Genomic DNA, 18527 nt, shown 5'->3' with positions numbered 1-18527 from the left:
CTGACATAGTAAAAATTACATTTTGAATTAAATTGAAATTCATCATCTTTCACTAAATTGAAAGTCTAGTTTTCCCTCATTGTTTTCACCAAAATACATGCAACACTATTGTCATGCAATGTTAAATTCTAGTTTCTGATTAGTCAGGAGACAGATTTTCTTTTATCAATGTAATGCACCACAAAAATACATAAAACTAGTTTGTGTCTTTATCAGACTAATATAATGCTTATAATATAAAAATCTTGCAAAACTTTTCACTCTCACACACACAAAAAAAAAAAAAATCAATCTAAATTACACTGATTCTATATAAACTACATTCATGGGCTTGTGTCCTGGTACAGGCTGGTGTCATTGGGGTCATCAATAATTCCTAGCCCATGTATTAAGATCCTCTGCTTAGTCACTATTATTACAATTCATTTGCATTTGAATTCCCATGCTGATCTGTATAGCGTTTGGCTATTCTTCACTTGTTTGGTTTTATCTTGGCAGGTTATCAATCCTCACACTTCTGCTGTCTCTGATAGTGAAACTTAATATCACGCTTAAGTCTACGCAGCTGTTGCGCATTTCATTATTTTAAATTACCACACATTTATAATATCATAAATTAGACCGATCTTTTTTTTTTGCTATTAAGTCTGCTCAAATCTGCACTTGAATTTTGATTTATAAGGACCCCAAACATGAATCATATGTTCATTACAAACCGCACATTGGTGTGACTTCAACATTCCATTATTTTTCCCGCCACTAAATTTTCAAACATCAGTATGTAGGGTATGTACTGTACGCCACATAGCCAAAAGGAAAAGCACCATTTCAGAAGCACCTGCATCAGGCAAAGAAAATAACTGAGGAGAGTTATAAAATAATTGGAACTGAGTTAAGGGCATTATTACTATCAATGCAGAAACAATAATCATGAATGATTGTAACCGAAGATCACCTAAACGCTTATATAGATTCAGTTTGTTTTATAGTGAAAGCATGGGCAGCGCAAGGAGAACAAGGATTGGGACTATACAGCTGTGTGTCTCTTGTTAATGAGACAAACCAGGGGAAAAGGCTTTATTTTGCAGGGAGTATAAGGATTGGACTTTGAAGCAATACAAAAAGGTCATGCAGTCTAATGAGTCCAAATCGACCCTCAAAAAAACCCATCAGGAATAAAGTGTACTATACAAGCCTCTGTAAACAGCGTTATGATCTGTTGTTGTTTCATTTCAGTTCTAGGCTCAGCAACATTTTGTGGCAATAAAATGACATCACACTGATGTACTGAAATACCAGATTATCGCATCTATGCATTTTTTATCTTCCCTGATGGCATGGGCCTATTCTAAAGGCAATAGTAGTGTATTTACTCTGTGAATAGCTGTGAATAGGGAAACTCCGTGCACAATCTTTTAAAGGCTTGTTCCAAAAGTTCATTATCTTAGGTAAAGTTTGTTATACTGTATATTGTTTTAAAGGGCTGTGGGATTAAATCAACATTCCACATTACAATTCAAATGACTTTTTCTTTTATATATATATATATATATATATATATATATATATATATGAATACAAACCGTGAGATACTTGTACCTGTAAGTGACTTGTCAAGCATTTTTTTTCCTGACAAACCTATGCAGATTTGGAAAGGAAAAAATATAATAAAATAATTCACCACCTTCCTGACAACCCATTGTTAAATACTTCTGACTCCTGAGTGGAAGTGTATGTTAAGATCACAAGTGAAAAAAGGTACCTGGTCACACCACATCAACACTTATTCAAAGAATAAGGGAAAAAATGAGTCCTAATATATTTCAAATCCTAATGGCTTTATTTATTTATATATATTATATATTTATATATATAGTTGTATATAATAACTTTCACCTCAATTGCTCAGATATCTTTTTTTGTTTGTTTGTTCTGTTAATTTCAAACGACAGGACATAAAGAACAAGGCATTCCACATGATCATATATTACAAAAGAGTAAATAAAATTTGAAGGTGTGCACATCACACGCATACATACATACGTACATACATAATACAGTTGCGTTTTTGTTAGTATAAAGTAATGGGAAATGGGCATGGCTGCGTTCACCAAGACAGAAAAGAAAAAGCATAGACAGTGTGTGTGTTTGTGTGTGAGAGAGAAAGAGAATCAAGATAAATAATTTGATCACATTCTAAAATCAACCAATCTGTTGCATAGTTGGAAGCAAACAGGACTGACATTTTGGCATGATAAGTTATATTTACAAAAAGGGAAAGTGTTGTGGAGAGGGGGATCTAATGCCAGATTTTTGTCAGCTGAAACACACACCGATAAAAGATGCTGTTTACGATCATCAATCACTTCCTCAAAGGGTTTCAGTGCACCGTGAATGATCTGAAGCAGGTAATAAAAAAACTGTTTTAACTATCTTCTGTTATCAGAACCTGAATCTCTAATAAGGCTCTTATTATCTATAATAAGATAATTTATCTTATTATCTCCCAATGTAGGTCTGACGTGATGATTGGGGGGGGGGATGATGAAGTATACGCCCTTTCTTTTCTTTCCATTATGTAGTGTTGTGAATTCTCTGTTGATCGGACGTTTCATAACTTGATAACTGGTAACATGGAGTCACCTTTTAGCCCTTGGAGTGCTATTAAAGTGCTATACTACGTAGTAAGAACACATTTATGTCACTTAGACTAAACTGGGCAGAAGTTGCTGAAGTGTAAACACAGACTGTGGCAGAAAGCATTAGCAAGTTTCACATCTGGCACCAAAAAACACAAATTGCACATTACTCCCACTTTTAGTAAAGATGCTGATTTTAAACCGACCTTTTATGGACCTCAATTAATTAGTTTTAAAATCTAAAACTATAGACAACTGTCCAAAACTTTTCAGGAAATTAACACAGTGGTGCGACTCGATGCTGCTGAATGGCACTTTCGTGATCAAGAAGACAGCATGCCATTGAAAAGATTTTAAATAATAATAATAATAATAAACGCACTCCATTTTATGCAACAAAGCCACCTTGGTAACGGATGTAAACATGACCTCGGACATGAGGGTACGGTTACCTCTCAAAAACACAGTCTACTGAAAATATTAAGAAAAGTGTTACTTATGTAAACTAACCTTAGCCCAGATTATCAACAATCAAAATGTATAGTCATATTCAAAATTTTAGTAAAATAAGAAGTAAAAAAAGATCCGTTCCAACACTTGTTAAAAAAAAAAAAGATGGCTATTTTTTTCTTTTACATTTCATACTTTTTAGCCATTTTTTTGACTTGTAGTTGAATTTTCAGATGGAAATATTTGCCATTTACACAAAATATAAAAGTTACTCATAGGTAGTGCTTAAAATATGGCTATGCTAGAATTTGGTTCTAATAATAATAATAATAATAAAAGCTTAAAAAATGAAATTAAGAAAGACGGAACTGTGAATGTGACATTTGTAAGTGACCACAGCCAATCACAGTAATTGCCGGTCACTAAAAACAGCATCCAATCATTTTTGCTTTTTCATGTTTATAGAATCATCCACTGGATTTACAGAGAAACACATTAATGAAAACTACTGCTTTCGTTTTGCAAACCGATGAAATGAAAGCGCTCATTTGAGCAGCTGATGGAGTGATGAAAATGATCGATGCTTACCTTCAGGTTCATTATTTAAAGCCCCCACTTTTATTAGCTAAAAGACTCAAACAGCCTTGCACAAAGACTACCACTTAAAAATATACATAAATAATTAAAATTTAAAATTCGATGTCTAACAAGGTGGAAAAAAAGCTGCTTCTTTTACAAGTAGGTGACGAAGCCAAAGCTGGACAAAATGTACGACCAACTGCATGACGGTAATGGAAATGACCCAACAAAGATTGGACTAAAAAAGTCCATCCCTTCAGCTCATATTACTAGTGATTGCAGAATATTAGGTTTATTCAGCAGCCCATTCTTTCCATCTTACAAGTAATAAAGTGCAATCCATGCCTGGAGATAAGGGCATGATGGATGAGTGGACATGGTTCCATATAAATATATATAAACATATCGTATCATCTAATAGAGTAACCAGTGCCCATTTTTCTTACGACAGCATCATGTCAGTGTGTGTTTCTTCTGCTCTGTTAATTTACGTGAAGTGTGCAAGTGTGTGTGTGCGCGCCACGTGCGGCATTCATTGGGAGAACGAGTACAGGTTTTGTTTTTTGTTTTTTTACCCGGGATGTCTCATTCAAATTCTTAATCATGCAAACACTGAACACATATATTCAACAGTTAAGAGATTTCTTTTAAGCAACACAGGACACTAGAAATACCACTCACACCAGGTTGTACATATTGCTTTGAACCACCAATTTGTTTATAAGTCATGCATGCCACATAGATGATATTAGGTTTATACAAAAATAACACCAGTGCTTATTATCATATTCATAAAGAATGAAAGAAATTTGCTTCCTTTTTTCCATTTTTTTTTTTAAACCTCTTCACAATCGAATACACTTTTGTATGCACTCTAATGTAGGATCTCGCTTGCCTAAGGTATGGAAAATAGGCGGTTGTGGTTGTGACTAACTTCAGGTTAAAAATGCAATCTTTTATTTACAGCTTGCGGTGCATCACTTCTAAACCCCAAACCTCAAAAAACAAGAGCTGTCAAAGAATCTCAGTAGACTATATACGCAGTTGAATAAGTTACTGCATGCCACCTATTTTTTCTCCTTTTTGTTTTTTTTTCTTTTGTTACTGCACTTCAGCAAAATGACAAACGTGTACGATACCAAACCGTCCTGCAGAGCCAAATCGGTTTAATGTCGGAACTGAATGTGCTGATGATCGTCACCAGTGTACAGCAAAATGTCCGGGGATAAGATGATGTCATGAGATGGATAAAAAGGGACGAAGTCAGCTTCACAAATATTTCTTTAGGACATCTTTAGGACTCTGAACAGATGGACCGAGGGAACAAAGTAGTGTCGTCTTAACAACGTAACACACATTTATGTAGGGGCTTGAATAACCCTAGATAATGATTGTACAAAACAACACTTTGGCAGAACTTTCTTAAAGCTTTGATGGCAGGAATAAGCATTAATTTTTAACACTACACTGAACGCAGTACATGGTGCACTAGATGATCATGAATTGAGCAGATTGAAAAAAGCTTGAAACAAAACCCAAAACAATTATGTCCTTAAGACAAATTATATTTGGGCAAAGACATGAGTTTACTGTCAAACAAACCATGAAATAGAACAGCCCAAGTTTAAAAAAAACAAACAAAAAAAAACATATACGTTTAAGTTGTGCTTAAAAGTTTGCATACCCTGAAAGAAAGTGTTACACGCTGCCATTTATTTGGAAAATATAACTGATAATGCAAAAAAAAAAAAAAAGATCAGTCAGTCATTAATTATCAATTAATTATCACATAGTTGTTTGACTCCTTTTTAAAACCTAATGATAACCAAAAACAACCCTGATCAACAGTTTACATACCCTTGAATGTTGACCCACACACCCACACCTTTGACTCATTGTAATTGTAATTAGTGTCTGTGCAGTAATAGTCTTATTAATAATGCATTAATAGGAGGTGGGTGGTCAGGTAGCCCAAGAAATCACTACTGCTAGAAGTTTTTATTTTTTTTTCTTATTAGAAGAAATATTGTTAGAGACGTAAAAACTAAACCCCCCAACAACTTCAAGAGAAAGACGGGTTGCACTGGAAAAGTGATGTTTAAAAGAAAGCCTTTACTGCACTAGACAAGCCTCACAGCTTCTGGAGCAGATTCATTTGGAGTGATGAGAACGAAACTGAACTTTATGTTTGGAGAGGAGTCAACAAGGCCCCTATGGTGAAAAGTACACCATCCCCAGAGAAAGGTGAAGGTTCTGGAGTGGCATCAGTCTCACCTGACCTGAATATCATTGTGCCACTTTGGGGAGATTTCAAACGTGCAGTTCATGATAGACAAACAAAACATTAACAGGAACTGAATGCATTTTGCCAAGAAGAATAGGCAGCTCTACCACCTGAGAGAATTAAGGACCTTATGCACAATTATTACAAAAGACTGCATGTAATCATTAATGCTAAAACGGAGCAATACACGATCGTAAAACCTAAGGTATGCAAACTTTTGAACAGGGATTATTACCTTATTTTCTCAGTCATATTTTGTTTGATGAATGTTATGTTTTTTTTTTGCCTTATCTATATATATATATATATATATATATATATATATATATATATATATATATCAATGCAAACTTTTGAGCACAACTGTACGTTATCCTGTAATATCATGGCAAAGAACAAAACAGTGTGACTGCACATGATGGAAATATGCATTGTAACAAAGGCAATTATTTAATTAACAAAACATTCCTTTTACAACTAGTAACGTCAATGCAAGTGTCCGTGTAACATTTACAGTAGCCGGTATGTTGGACAAACCACAGGCTTTCGTTTTCCCAATGCACCTACAACATTCAAAGGCGGTTTTAAGCCGAGCTGAGAGTTTTAGGATTCTCGCCGGATTGAAAGTAAACACACATCACGCTCTCGTTCTCTCCTTGGCCAAAACTTTTCCCATTAAACGTGGCATAAGTGTATCTGCGAAACAATGTACTCTTTACTGCCCTACGTCTTTACTAAATCTGCGAATGCTCCGAGCCTATACACCTTTAATTTATAGATTTCCAAAATATTAAAAAGTACTTAATATAAAAATACAGAACAGTTGTAAAAAACAAAACAAAACATCAACGTTTATATGAAATTTACACGATTCGCCGGAGTAATACGTCACTTTGGGAAATAAGCGAAACAATGTAAATAAAATTGCCAGTAGGGGGAAGCGCGGCTTCGTCGGAACTGTAGCGTTTGTTCATGAAATATTAAAGTGGTCCGTCTTCTTTCTTTTAGGCAGTGACTGAATTTTAAAAGCGAAGAAGGAAAGCAAAAATGGGCTTATAAAAGAACAACCTATAAAATATGGCTCTTAGCAAGTAGAAAAAGGATATTGAGGATCCTGCCTAACCTAGCTCGGTATGAAGTCAGGATTAGAAATATGGCAGTACTACGATTTGGGAATTAGAAGGACGTGGCTGAAAGCTGTCAGGATTTTCTGCTCAGCTAACAGGCCGTTCACAGGGCTAACACAGGCTTCAGGTTGCAGAAAACACGTCAGCCTTTTATGCTTTCCTTTGGAGGAGGAGGAGGAGCGTTGGAACTGCTCAGAGCCTCCTGATGTCTTCTTCTGCAACTGATCAGCACGATATTGGGTAGAGTCTAACATGGAATGGCGAAAAAGAAGACCTGAATCTAAGCTGAAAATTGGCACTGACTGCAGAAACCCGTGCACACACCACACAATCATGAGTCGTGTTAAACACAAAGTGAAAAAGGTTTCATGGTGACGTCCTCTACCTCGAGTGATTCTGCTAGACAGGGATTACAATTAGGGGTGGTTGTTGTTTGTTGTTATTTCTTTTTTTCTTTTTTTTGGCTGGCTGAAATCGAGATGATGAGTTGCATGGCCCACTCATCCCCATCGTGGTGAAATCACATACACACTTTCTTTCACTCTACTTTCAGCATAGCAGCCTTAGGTCTGTGCGTACAGAACCCAAAACATGATCAAATAAACAAGACGACCAAGGATGACCTTAAACCAAAAGTTAATGTATTTGGAGAAAAAGAAAGAAAAAAAAAAAGAAAGAAAAAAAAAGTAGTGTGTGTTTGTAGACTATAAGACACTGGTAGACAGCAGTTGTGGGAAAAAAAACAAAAAGACAATGTTTCAAACTATGGACTACCTTCTCCACTTGTGTTTCTAACCAACATAAAATGAAAAAAAAAAAAAAAAAAAAAAAAGACGGATAAAATCATGTACAAACATTAAAGCACATTTCAAGTTGTAAATCTGAAAGGATAAAAGCTGTTGAAAAACTGTGTCCTAAAAAACAATACACAAATCAGACAACATGGAAAAAGAGAAACAAGGATACAATGTCAGTGAGGGACAGGCTGCAGCCTCCGATCTGCCCTGGTGTGGGTTGAGTTGAGTTAGACCGCGCTGTGCGTGCTGTCGGAGCGCCGGCGGCGCGCTGCCGGTCGAGGAGAAAAAAAAATGTCTCCATGGGGGGATGCTGTATGAAGGGTGAGGTGTTTTATTTATTTATTTATTTTTTCAGAAAGGAGGAGCTTGCAGGAGAACAGGATCGGGATTGATGCGGGGAGGAAAAGATGGTCAGATGGAGGACTCGCGGTCGTGGACGGAGCTGTTCGGCTGTTCTCCGCCTCCGCCTCCGCTTTTCCTGGGGGAGGCGGAGGAGGAGGACATGGAGGAGGAGGAAGGCAGCGGCTCGATCTCGGCGTTGCTCTCCTCTATCGTGGGTACGCGCTCTTCCTCCTCGACCCGTGGCATGAACTCAGGGTGGACCATGAAGTTGTGGATGGAGCTGTTGGACTCGAGGCCCGTGTACAGTGAGCTGCGGAAAGCGTTCACCACCTTAATCTGGGGTTGTGGAGAAACAGATGCAGAGAGAGAGAGAGGAAAAAAAAATAAGGATTAGAGAGATTACACTAGGGTGATCTGCGTGCATGTCTCCATGCTGGATGCATAGTGCATTAAATCACTGATAAGAACACAAACATTGACGACATCTCAAAAGATAAAGCTTTTTTTTTTATTATTATAAAATGATACCAAATATAAATATAGCATAGCAAAAGCATCAAACACAAAAAAAAACACCCCTTCCCAATTAAATATGGAACAACAAGCACGTCACGACATCAAACACACCACAAGCACTAAAAATACCACAAACACTAGACATGCTACACAAACAGGCAGCACCCAATCACGTGCACGCTACTGTACTGAACAAACATCTTCTCGTTATTTATTTTTTTTTTTTTACACAAGATGTGTTAAGGAGAGAAATGGAAAAGATGGAGACTTTTTTTTCTTCTTTAAAAGAAGGAAGAGAAAAAGAGGTAGAGTGATACACACTCACTGTGCAGTCTGGGATGAATTTCCCAGAAACACTTCTGCAGGACAAAGAGGTTCTCAGTGGATCAGTGGAAGAACAGCACACTTCTTAGCAGTTTAAAAGGATCTTTACATTTACAGTATGCCGCTACAGTATTTCTGTATTTATTTGGTTCTATGCAAAATTTGCACTGCTGGTTACCTGATATGATGCTGCATCTGGAGATGTTGTGCGAGTGCATCCGACAATGGCTGGATTGTGCAAATTAAGCATTTCATATTAACAATATGTCCAATGCAAAAAACCCCACACATGGGACATATCTTTGGCTTATGCACATGGTATGTACTCAAGGGGGTCGATCTTTGTATAATGATTTCCCTTTAAAAAAAAAAATCTGGTACAAATCATCTTTCTAAAAATAATGGCAAAAAAAATGTCTTGAGTATGATTTGTATTGCTACAGAATTAAAGACACCCCAGGTCAAAGGAACATTCTTTGCTTGTGAAGTTGTGAATAAAGCATGTGGGTGATGGTCTTATATCAGGCTTAAGATCTGGAAGTCTCTTTGCTGCAATACTGGCAGACACACAAGCATGAAACCACCATATGTCAGGGTGAGAACATACTCACTTACACTCTCTCTCTCTCTCTCGTGCACACACACACACATTCATTTTTGTCAGGTGCTTGCTGGAGTGTGGAAATGAGCGACCGGGGTAAAAGAAAGACAAGCTTCAATGCGTCCTTCTTTGAGTGGCAGAAAGCCGTTTCCGAATTTACACCCCGCGGTTATATTCGTACACACGTCGAGAGCTCTCGCACCTTTCACTGTTTATCACCGATCAGCAGCCTTTTACTTTGCCTGTGCTTGTTCTTTGATCTAGTAGGAAAGAAATGTCCTTTTTCGAGTTTAGTTAGGACTGATCTTGGTATTGGTGTTCAAGTCTGAGCTTAAACCTGTCCACCTGCGTGCGCACTGTCTCCATCACATCCTTAATGCAGTGCTTGCCTACGCTGTGCCTTTGCATCTTCCTGAAGCCGTAGGTGTGTTTTCCTATGCTGCTCTTTCTTAAACCCTGGAAGAAATTGAGACAGCGTAAATATTGACCACCTGCTGCATTACGATCGTTACTGAAATCACATTTCGTCATACGGTCAAACCCTCTGCCCTGACACATATGGCAGCCGTTCTGGTTTATAGCACTCCATAAAGTTTAACCCCACAGGAAATGAGCCAAGGAAGACATAAAGGATGCTCAGGAAGACATAAAGGAGAAACATACAAGACAAAAAGACTCTCAAAAATAGGCAAACATCAATCATTTAACTCCCCAGAACCGGAGTCACGCTTCTATATATTGTTTCCTCGGAGAAGAACTGTCACTTATATATCATCTCTCGGCAGAAGGGGGAGAAGACTGCTTTGATAAACGCATACCACAAATACAAGCTGACATTTTTCAGCTTTCAGCAAGGGATGCCGCGGAAAGGTTTCCGCCTAGGTAACCGAGATAAAGCGAGTAGAGGAGTCATGACTCGCGTGTCCTCCTGCAATACAGAGTGGGAGGGATGAGCGGAGTGTGTCGTGTCAGAGATCTGGAGAGAGGGGGCGAAGGTGGGGCTGGAAAAAAAAAACCTAGAAGACGGATAGAAAGAAGGGGTGGGGTGTAAAGTGTGAGAGGGGGCGAGAGAAAGACAGAAGGGAGGGTGTGTGAGAAGGAATGGAAGGGGGGTATGTGAGAGAGAGATGAAGAGTCTTTGCAGTCTCTCATCACTGGTGAGAAAGTGAGATATGAGAGAGAGAGAGAGAGAGAGAGAGAGAGAGAGAAAGCTATAAGTGTGAGCATCTGCACATTTTCATCTCTCGCGCTCGGCTCTGTTGCTGGGCAGACACTGAACGGGAGCCGCAGGACGTGGCGACCCGTCACCTTGGAGACACCTTGTTCTCTCAGGCCGGCTCAAGGTCATGGGCCGATAACACCGCATTCCAGCAGGCTTTTATCACTTCCTCTTCCTTTTTTTTTGGGCGGGAGGATTCTGACCAGACACATTGTGTGTGTGTGTGTGTGTGTGTGTGTCTGTGTGTGGAGGGGGGGAGGGGGGGGTTTGAGATAAATGATAAATTCATTAACTAGACCACAGAGTTAATAAAGGCACCAACATGGTGCCCAGTGCCATGTTTCTGGTTGCCAGGTAACCTCCTAATTTAAAAAAAGAAGAAAAAAAAAAAAGAAAAAGCTTATAGAGGTGAGGAAAGATCATGTATCGGCCACAATGACTCCAGCATCAAAAGATTTTTAGAGGACAATTTTAATTTATATAAGCCTGCACATCATTCTGTATGGTTGGTTTAGAATGTTTAGAATTGTAAAAGAATCTATACGCATATAAATATATAAAATCTGAATATCAATAAATTTGTGATACCAAATCGCAATACAATTTGAGTTGGCACATGGGTAATGGGATATCACATCAGAAGCCCTCTACTGATTCCTATCCTTACTAACTAATGCAAATTGTTTTGTTACATTAGCTGGATGTGAAAACGATACGACTTGCATCATACAATGGTGTATGACTGTTGAGTACTTGCACTTTATTCCTTTTTTTCTTTTTCTTGATATTTATATATATATAGACAAAAAACAACCATATATACAGCAAAGTAAAAGTGCAAATAATATTTCTCAAAACCATTTTTAATACTAGTTTCAAGATATTCTTTAATTATAGACTTATTGGACAAAAAGCTGATTGCGCCCTCTACCAGCCAAGTATGGAATAGAAAAACACTGTCTATTCACTTCTGTTTTTATCCTAACACAAAAATAAAAAGCAACTGATGACATAACGAGACCACAACACGGATACATGTCTTGTCATTTATGTATCAATATCCATAACCCATTCACTGTGTATGCCACTTATCCTTTATCGGGTTGCGGGTGGCCAGGAGACTATCCCATAGAACTCCAGGCACAAGGTGGGGCACATCCCATCGCAGAGCACTAACGCGCTCACACACAGTCACACACTGCCGGCATTTTATAAAATAACCAGACCAGCCTACAGTGCATTTCTTTGTACTGTAAGAGGAAACGGGAGTACCCTGAGGAAACCCACCAAGCATACGACCTCCACATACACCCACAGAGTGGAGGCGAGATTTAAACCCACAACCCTGGATGTGTGAAGCCTAAGTGCTAACCATTAAACCAAAGACACTACTACTTTTAGATGCTCTGACATATTACACAGATTAATATATTTTTTAAAACAAACAATTAAAGTAAAGAACAGCACTATATTCAGCTTTTGATTATATTTTGGTGATGAAATTGTATAGGTTACTTGACACTACATGAATTTGACTTTATTCAAAATATTTTCACTTGCTCAGACATCATAATCTATAGTGAAATGTCTGAATAAAGACAGGTCTCATAACGGTTACAGCATTAAGGTGTAAAAACCTGTGGTGTCCTTAAGAACCCTTATTATTATTATTATTATTATTATTATTATTAGTGGTGCTTGTGAGACAAAGCCTCACTTGTTTTATCTTGCAGGCTAATAAATTTTTTTTTTTTTACAAATTTTGGTGCGTAACTTGTCCTGTACCATTTGTCATAGACCCTATGAATCTTCTAAGGGGTGGGGGGGGGGGGTAAATTGCCCCCAAAAGAATCCTACAGATTTAACATTGAGACCAAATTTGATGAATTCTGGTGCAGAGCAATAATAAAATTTACTACATATAAAGAGGCTTTCAAGCTGTGTCAGAATACACCCTGCAAGAGGGTATTAGTTGTAGGCTACATTTGGGGCACAAGAGGTGCCCAAATTTGCCCTATTAACATAATATGGTGAAGGTACGCCCCACCGTAACAGGAAGCGCTCACAGTTGCATTCTCTTCTATGGTACATTCCATAGGAACTTTGAAACTAAATCTAACTGTCGAACCAATTGTCATAGAGACATGGGGGTGGACTCATTTTTTCTAAACTTTTTGCTGGTGGTTAAGCCTACTACAAAGAATAAAAGACCAAAACCCAAGACAGAAGACCACAATACTAGCTGTGAAAAGACACACTTCCTTAGAGTAAATAATTTGTAAAAGTTGTAAATGTTATGCTTTAACATGAGGAAAAAAAAACTAAAAAAAAAAAAAAAAACACGCATGCATGTACATACAGATACACATGCACAAATTTAGATCTTCATGCACATACTGCATACTCATTATTATTATTATTTTTATTATTCTATTTTTAAAATGCACTGAATGCTTAGCTATTAACCTGTGTGAGACCCCTTAATTAGATAACGCTTAGAATAACTCTGATCCCCTTAGGGAATAAGCCTAATCTGCTCCTAACTTTCATCATCAAAAAAATAAGAAGAAAAGAAGAGAAGAGCAGATCGGCAGTGATCGGCGTTAACAGCATTCTGAGCCGGTATTGAAGCAGGCGCTTATTCATCTGCTCCATCCATTTCTGCTCACAAGGCATAACACATGCAAACAGTGGCGCAGCCATTCATATTCCTGTCAAACACTGTGCACTGGTATAACCAGAGGGCCAAATGCCATGGTTGATGGAATAAAGGAGAAGTAAGTAGACGCTGTACATATTTTACAATAAAATACATTTCTAGTCTCATAAATTCAGGTTAAGATTAAAAAGCTTTCAAAATTTCACGACACATGCACTACACCGAACTGAGTTCATTTTTAAGGCTCTCAAATCTGTCTTAATCACAGGAGCAAAGATACTAAATGTAATTCTCTGCAACAGCACATTATTTGTAAGAAAAATGCAGATAAGAGTTGGATTTTTTTTGGGGGAAAAAAAGACTGTAGGATCAGTGTCACATTTTAATGTTTGTCAGCTTCGCCCCTTTTAAAATGTGACAACTTACTGAACTTACCAATGAAAAATATTTAGATTACAATCAAGTCTATCAAAAAATGTTGATGATTTTCAAGCTATACGTCTATAATGAACCTAATTATTAGATGATTAATCCTATATTTAGACATGGTTTATAAATTTCAAGCAAATATTTTACCTCATTTTAAGAAAAAAAATTGCCTACTGTATATAATCATAAGTTTTTTTCCCCTATGTAGGAGGGCAACCGCTTTTGTTTTATTCAATTATTTAACTAATAAATACTCCCTATGTTGCTCTTAATATAAAGACACAAGCTACGCCATTTTTAGTCCGTCACTGCTTTGACATTCTGCCCCAATGTAAGAGTTCAGGAAAAAAACTAAGCACATTTCTCCATCTGTTTACCTCGGCCGCTTAAGAATATCAAGAGACTTGATGCTAAATAACGAGGTGGAACCAAAAGGCTAAACCATGCAGTCAAAGCAAATTTATACTATCTAAGACACTGTATTTACTGCAAACGTGTTTTACAGAGCCTCTTTAAAATAAACCTCCGAAATAGACTTTCGACACTGTGTTAATAAGGAACAAGAATGGCTAAAATGTACTTTTTTGCCCAAAAAAAAAAAAATGAAATAAAAATAAATGTGTTCCACCCAGGCACGGAACTGAGGAATGGGAAAGGAATTCGACAAAATCCCTCCACCCAAACATGAGTGCAGAATCTATGGACAGAGCCAAATTCCACAGTTAAGCCTTCGTTATAAATGAGGGAGGGAGAGAGAGAGAGAGAGAGAGAGAAAAAGAGCATTTGGTGATCTGAGATGTTAAGTGTTGCAAAGGTGGAGAGGTGAGAAAGAAGGTGGTTATAAATGCTTTGGTTGTTCATGCAGAAGCAGTTTGGCTTGTGCGTTAGGAGCCACTCACTGCCTGCAGTAGAGGAGGAAGAAGGGACAGGCAGCGCCGTGGCAGTGGAAGGGGAAAGCCCTACATGCGTGGGGCTAGAAACTGTTTTTGCGTCGTTGTGCTGGCTGACCACCGAAGGCTGGCGCCGCAGCGCACCGGGCACCGCCGTTTGGCTTGTCTGGAATGTATAAACCACGTCCATCTGCAAAGGAGAGGGAAAGGCCCGGATGAAGAAAGAGGGGAGAAGGAAAAAAGAGAGAGAGAGGAAGACACCAAGATGTACAGAGCAATCAGTGGTTATAGCAGACATACAGTATGTTATTGAAAAACAGAAAAATGAAACCCTGTAACAATTAGGTTTGAGGCAGCTGAGGAAGAGCAGGGATGGAAAAGAGAGGTATTTTAAGTGCATAAAACTTTTATCTTTTTTGTAGGAGAAAGTTTTTTGTTTTTTTTGGTTATTTTAAAACTAACAAAAGGCTGAAAGCTCCCATTGAAATGTTAAAGAAAAAAAAAAAGAAAATAAGGACCACAAAGAGGTGACAAAAAAGTGGTTCTACAAGACAGGCATTGATGAGTCCGCTGTGAATTGCGTATGTGCCAATTAATTTCTCTATTGTGTACCACTAACCAAGTATGACTGATAAAAAATAGAAATTCAGGAGGATTAGGAATTGTGTTGGTGGGACAGGGAAGCAGCAGTTTTCGCGGTCAAATGAGGAGACGGTGAGGGAGCTTTCAACCTTGTCTGTATCAGAGCTTGAAGGCAAAGAGGGAAGAGACAGTCTGGAACTCAAGGACATGGAAGTGGATTTGGAACAAAAATCCAGGGCAGATGATACGCACGACATCACTTCACGTTTGTCGCCTGATATCGCTGTCTGCTCCAGTTCAACACAGATCAGTCATCACGTCACCGTGCACGTTTATATGCAGAACATGGGATGTGCTTATACACAGAAGTATATAAGACACACACAACAATTAAAATGTTTTACAGTCAGATCAATTCAAATTCAGTCTGAGAGAATAAAGTTATAAGTTGGAATGATTTCAACCGGATTAAAGTAATAGTTTATCTGACTATAGAGTTAAACCTTTATTGTATTTCTAAACAACAATAATTTAAGACTAAAAAACAAATGCCTGCAGTTGGTTAGCTCGACCAAGAGGGTAAACTTTTTTTTATTTTTTTTTTTTTTATTGGTGGTGGTGGTGCAGGAAACCACAATAAGCTGAAATTCAGAATGGGAGAACAAACAGCAAAATGCAGACAAAGATTGATGCCCAATTGCCTCACGATCAGGTTCGCTACTGTAAATAAAATTACATTTCTGCACTGAAACAACAACAATAACAGAAAAATTATGATCCGTGTTAAGCTTTCCATTTTCAGAGGCAGACAGAAAACCTAATGTAGCCCAACGGGAGAAACATGCTGCCTGTGGACATTCATATGGAACCTTCATCGGTGCTCAGTCGGAGGCTTGACGCCCCTGTCTCAGCGCTTCACAGAGAACGCTCAGTACACCTTCATCCAATACACACCCACATATAATATAATATAATATAATATAATATAATATAATATAATATAATATAATATAATATAAATAGACGCAATCCTGGGAGATAAATAAATCTGTGCAAACCCATGACCCCTTCCATGCTGGCAATATTGTAGTAGAAACTGTATAATGTCTCCATACTGAACTAAACCCCCTAATAAAGGATTTTTATTAGAAGCAGCTTGGGAAGGTCAGACCTCTGCCATCTAGTGTCTCGCACTAAGGGATTTTAGATCTCTATAGATTGAGTCTCTTTGGATTTCTACTAAGCTGTAAATAGGTTTTATACCAGTGAGGAAAGTGTGTTACTTTTTAGAGTAGTTTGTCCTTTACCATAGAGCACTGGGAAGTGACACACCACTGCTTAGCTCGGGAGTCTTAAGGGAGTTTGAGAGTTTGCATGAATCGGCTCAGAGGAGAAACAAACGCTGTCCTCCATTCACATTTATGTTCGCATATTATCTGCAGAGCTGTTGGAAATTTTCCGAAGAATGAGGTCTGCATTCTTTTTCTTTAAAACAGCTGTGACTGTAATTCTGTCTGTGAAGTTTATATTAACAACTTGTTCTTATGTCATGATTTCTATGATGTCAAGTCGTGTGGAGTGACTTGTATGGCACTCTAAGCCTAAGAATAAACAGACATGCATTTAACAATGGAAAAACACATTTTCTGCCCCTTTTAATAGGGATTTAGCTGGATACCGAGCTATTTGTACTAGTACAAGGACATGATTTTGAAAACTATGATGAAGAATCTGATAATTGCTGTAACTGTAAATCCAGAGTAATGTACTTTGCACCAGACAATAGAAGTTTATTTAAATTAGATTTTGTCTGTGTTTCAGTTTTTAATTAAGATTTGATTTTCACTTAAATTATTTAAGGACAAAAAAAAAAAAAGAGACAAAAATCATTAAAATAGTGGATAATAGATTTGAGCAGAAAATAAAATTAGCTTGCATCTTTTGCAAATCTTTCTTCTTTCGATTTTATGGGTGGCTGGTGCAATACTGCCACCTACTGGACTGGAGGGTGGAGCAGAATATTGCCAAGGAATTACAAACAACAGAAGTTACAATGCATTTTACAGAATGCTTATTAAATATGTGTAGTAGTTTTGATGCTCTAACACCTGTAGGAAATATAGCTGCTTTAAACAAATCAGATAATAATCATTAGTGCTATTGAATCGAATCAACAATCACAATGACTAAAAATTAAACTGAATCAAATCGACAGTCTATCCATGATTCATGGCACTATTGCAACCAGATAGATGTAAACTAAAACCTGTTTAGCACAGATATTCACTAAGATATGTATAATAAGGACAAGAAAGAATAAAAATACCCTTGCTAAAATTACTATAGGATATCAAGGTTAGAGAAAAAAAACCTCTCACTTTAAGTTTTAATAGTAAAAATAATTAAAAGGTGATGGCACAAAGCTTCATCTACTTATTTTTATCCTGACCTAGTGCAAATAACACAATCACACCGTGCCATAAATGAAAAATCCACATTTCATATTAACCTTTATAATATACGTGATTTTCAATGCTGTCCAAAAATTTGATTTAGTTTTCAGTTAAAAACTCTTTCCTTTAGCCTGAACAGTTTCCTACAGTACATTACCCAGAATGCCAATGTAATAATGCCAGAGGATTTAGTCCATCCTTATACATCATTTCTACCAAAACAGTGATGCAGCAGTGCTTTACTCCTTTGCTGTGAACCTCCCTACTCTTTATCTGTAGCATGTACACACAAATCAGCTTCCCAAACCTCAGTTGTCATCTTGAAAACTAACTCTCTTTGGTGCAGTTTCTTTAAATTGTATCGTATTCTGGTCCGAGGTTTGGTATCGGCACCACATCTACTGTATACTTTCTCATTCATTTGACATTGATGAATGACTTGGGAGAGAAAAAGCTCTTGCTCCTTTGTTTTTAGAAGCTAAAACAAAAAAAACTTAAAGCTCCTTGATCATTACACCTTGTTAAGGGCATGAAGTTGCGCAACTGTTCGGCTTATTAATAAAACCGTCCCATGATGTCATCATGGCACATACAGTAAACGTAAACTTAATACAGCGTTAAAAAAAAAATGAGCAG

The 18527-nt window shown here is 37.5% G+C and overlaps 1 protein-coding gene across 1 annotated transcript in view; it reads right to left on the bottom strand.

Moving 5' to 3' along the window:
- Nucleotides 1-7532: 7532 nt before the first annotated feature.
- The window catches only part of atp2b4 (ATPase plasma membrane Ca2+ transporting 4), a 111922-nt gene continuing 100927 nt past the window's right edge, over nt 7533-18527 (bottom strand). Inside the window, exon 21 of the mRNA XM_053483533.1 lies at nt 7533-8554. Within this exon, the coding sequence (XP_053339508.1) occupies nt 8288-8554 (267 nt within the window). The 3' untranslated portion in view covers nt 7533-8287. The remainder of the gene's footprint in view (nt 8555-18527) is intronic.

The sequence above is a fragment of the Clarias gariepinus genome, chromosome 23, assembly GCF_024256425.1.
Source record: "Clarias gariepinus isolate MV-2021 ecotype Netherlands chromosome 23, CGAR_prim_01v2, whole genome shotgun sequence".
NCBI classification, from domain to species: domain Eukaryota; kingdom Metazoa; phylum Chordata; class Actinopteri; order Siluriformes; family Clariidae; genus Clarias; species Clarias gariepinus.
This window is presented reverse-complemented; position numbering and strand designations above follow the sequence as displayed.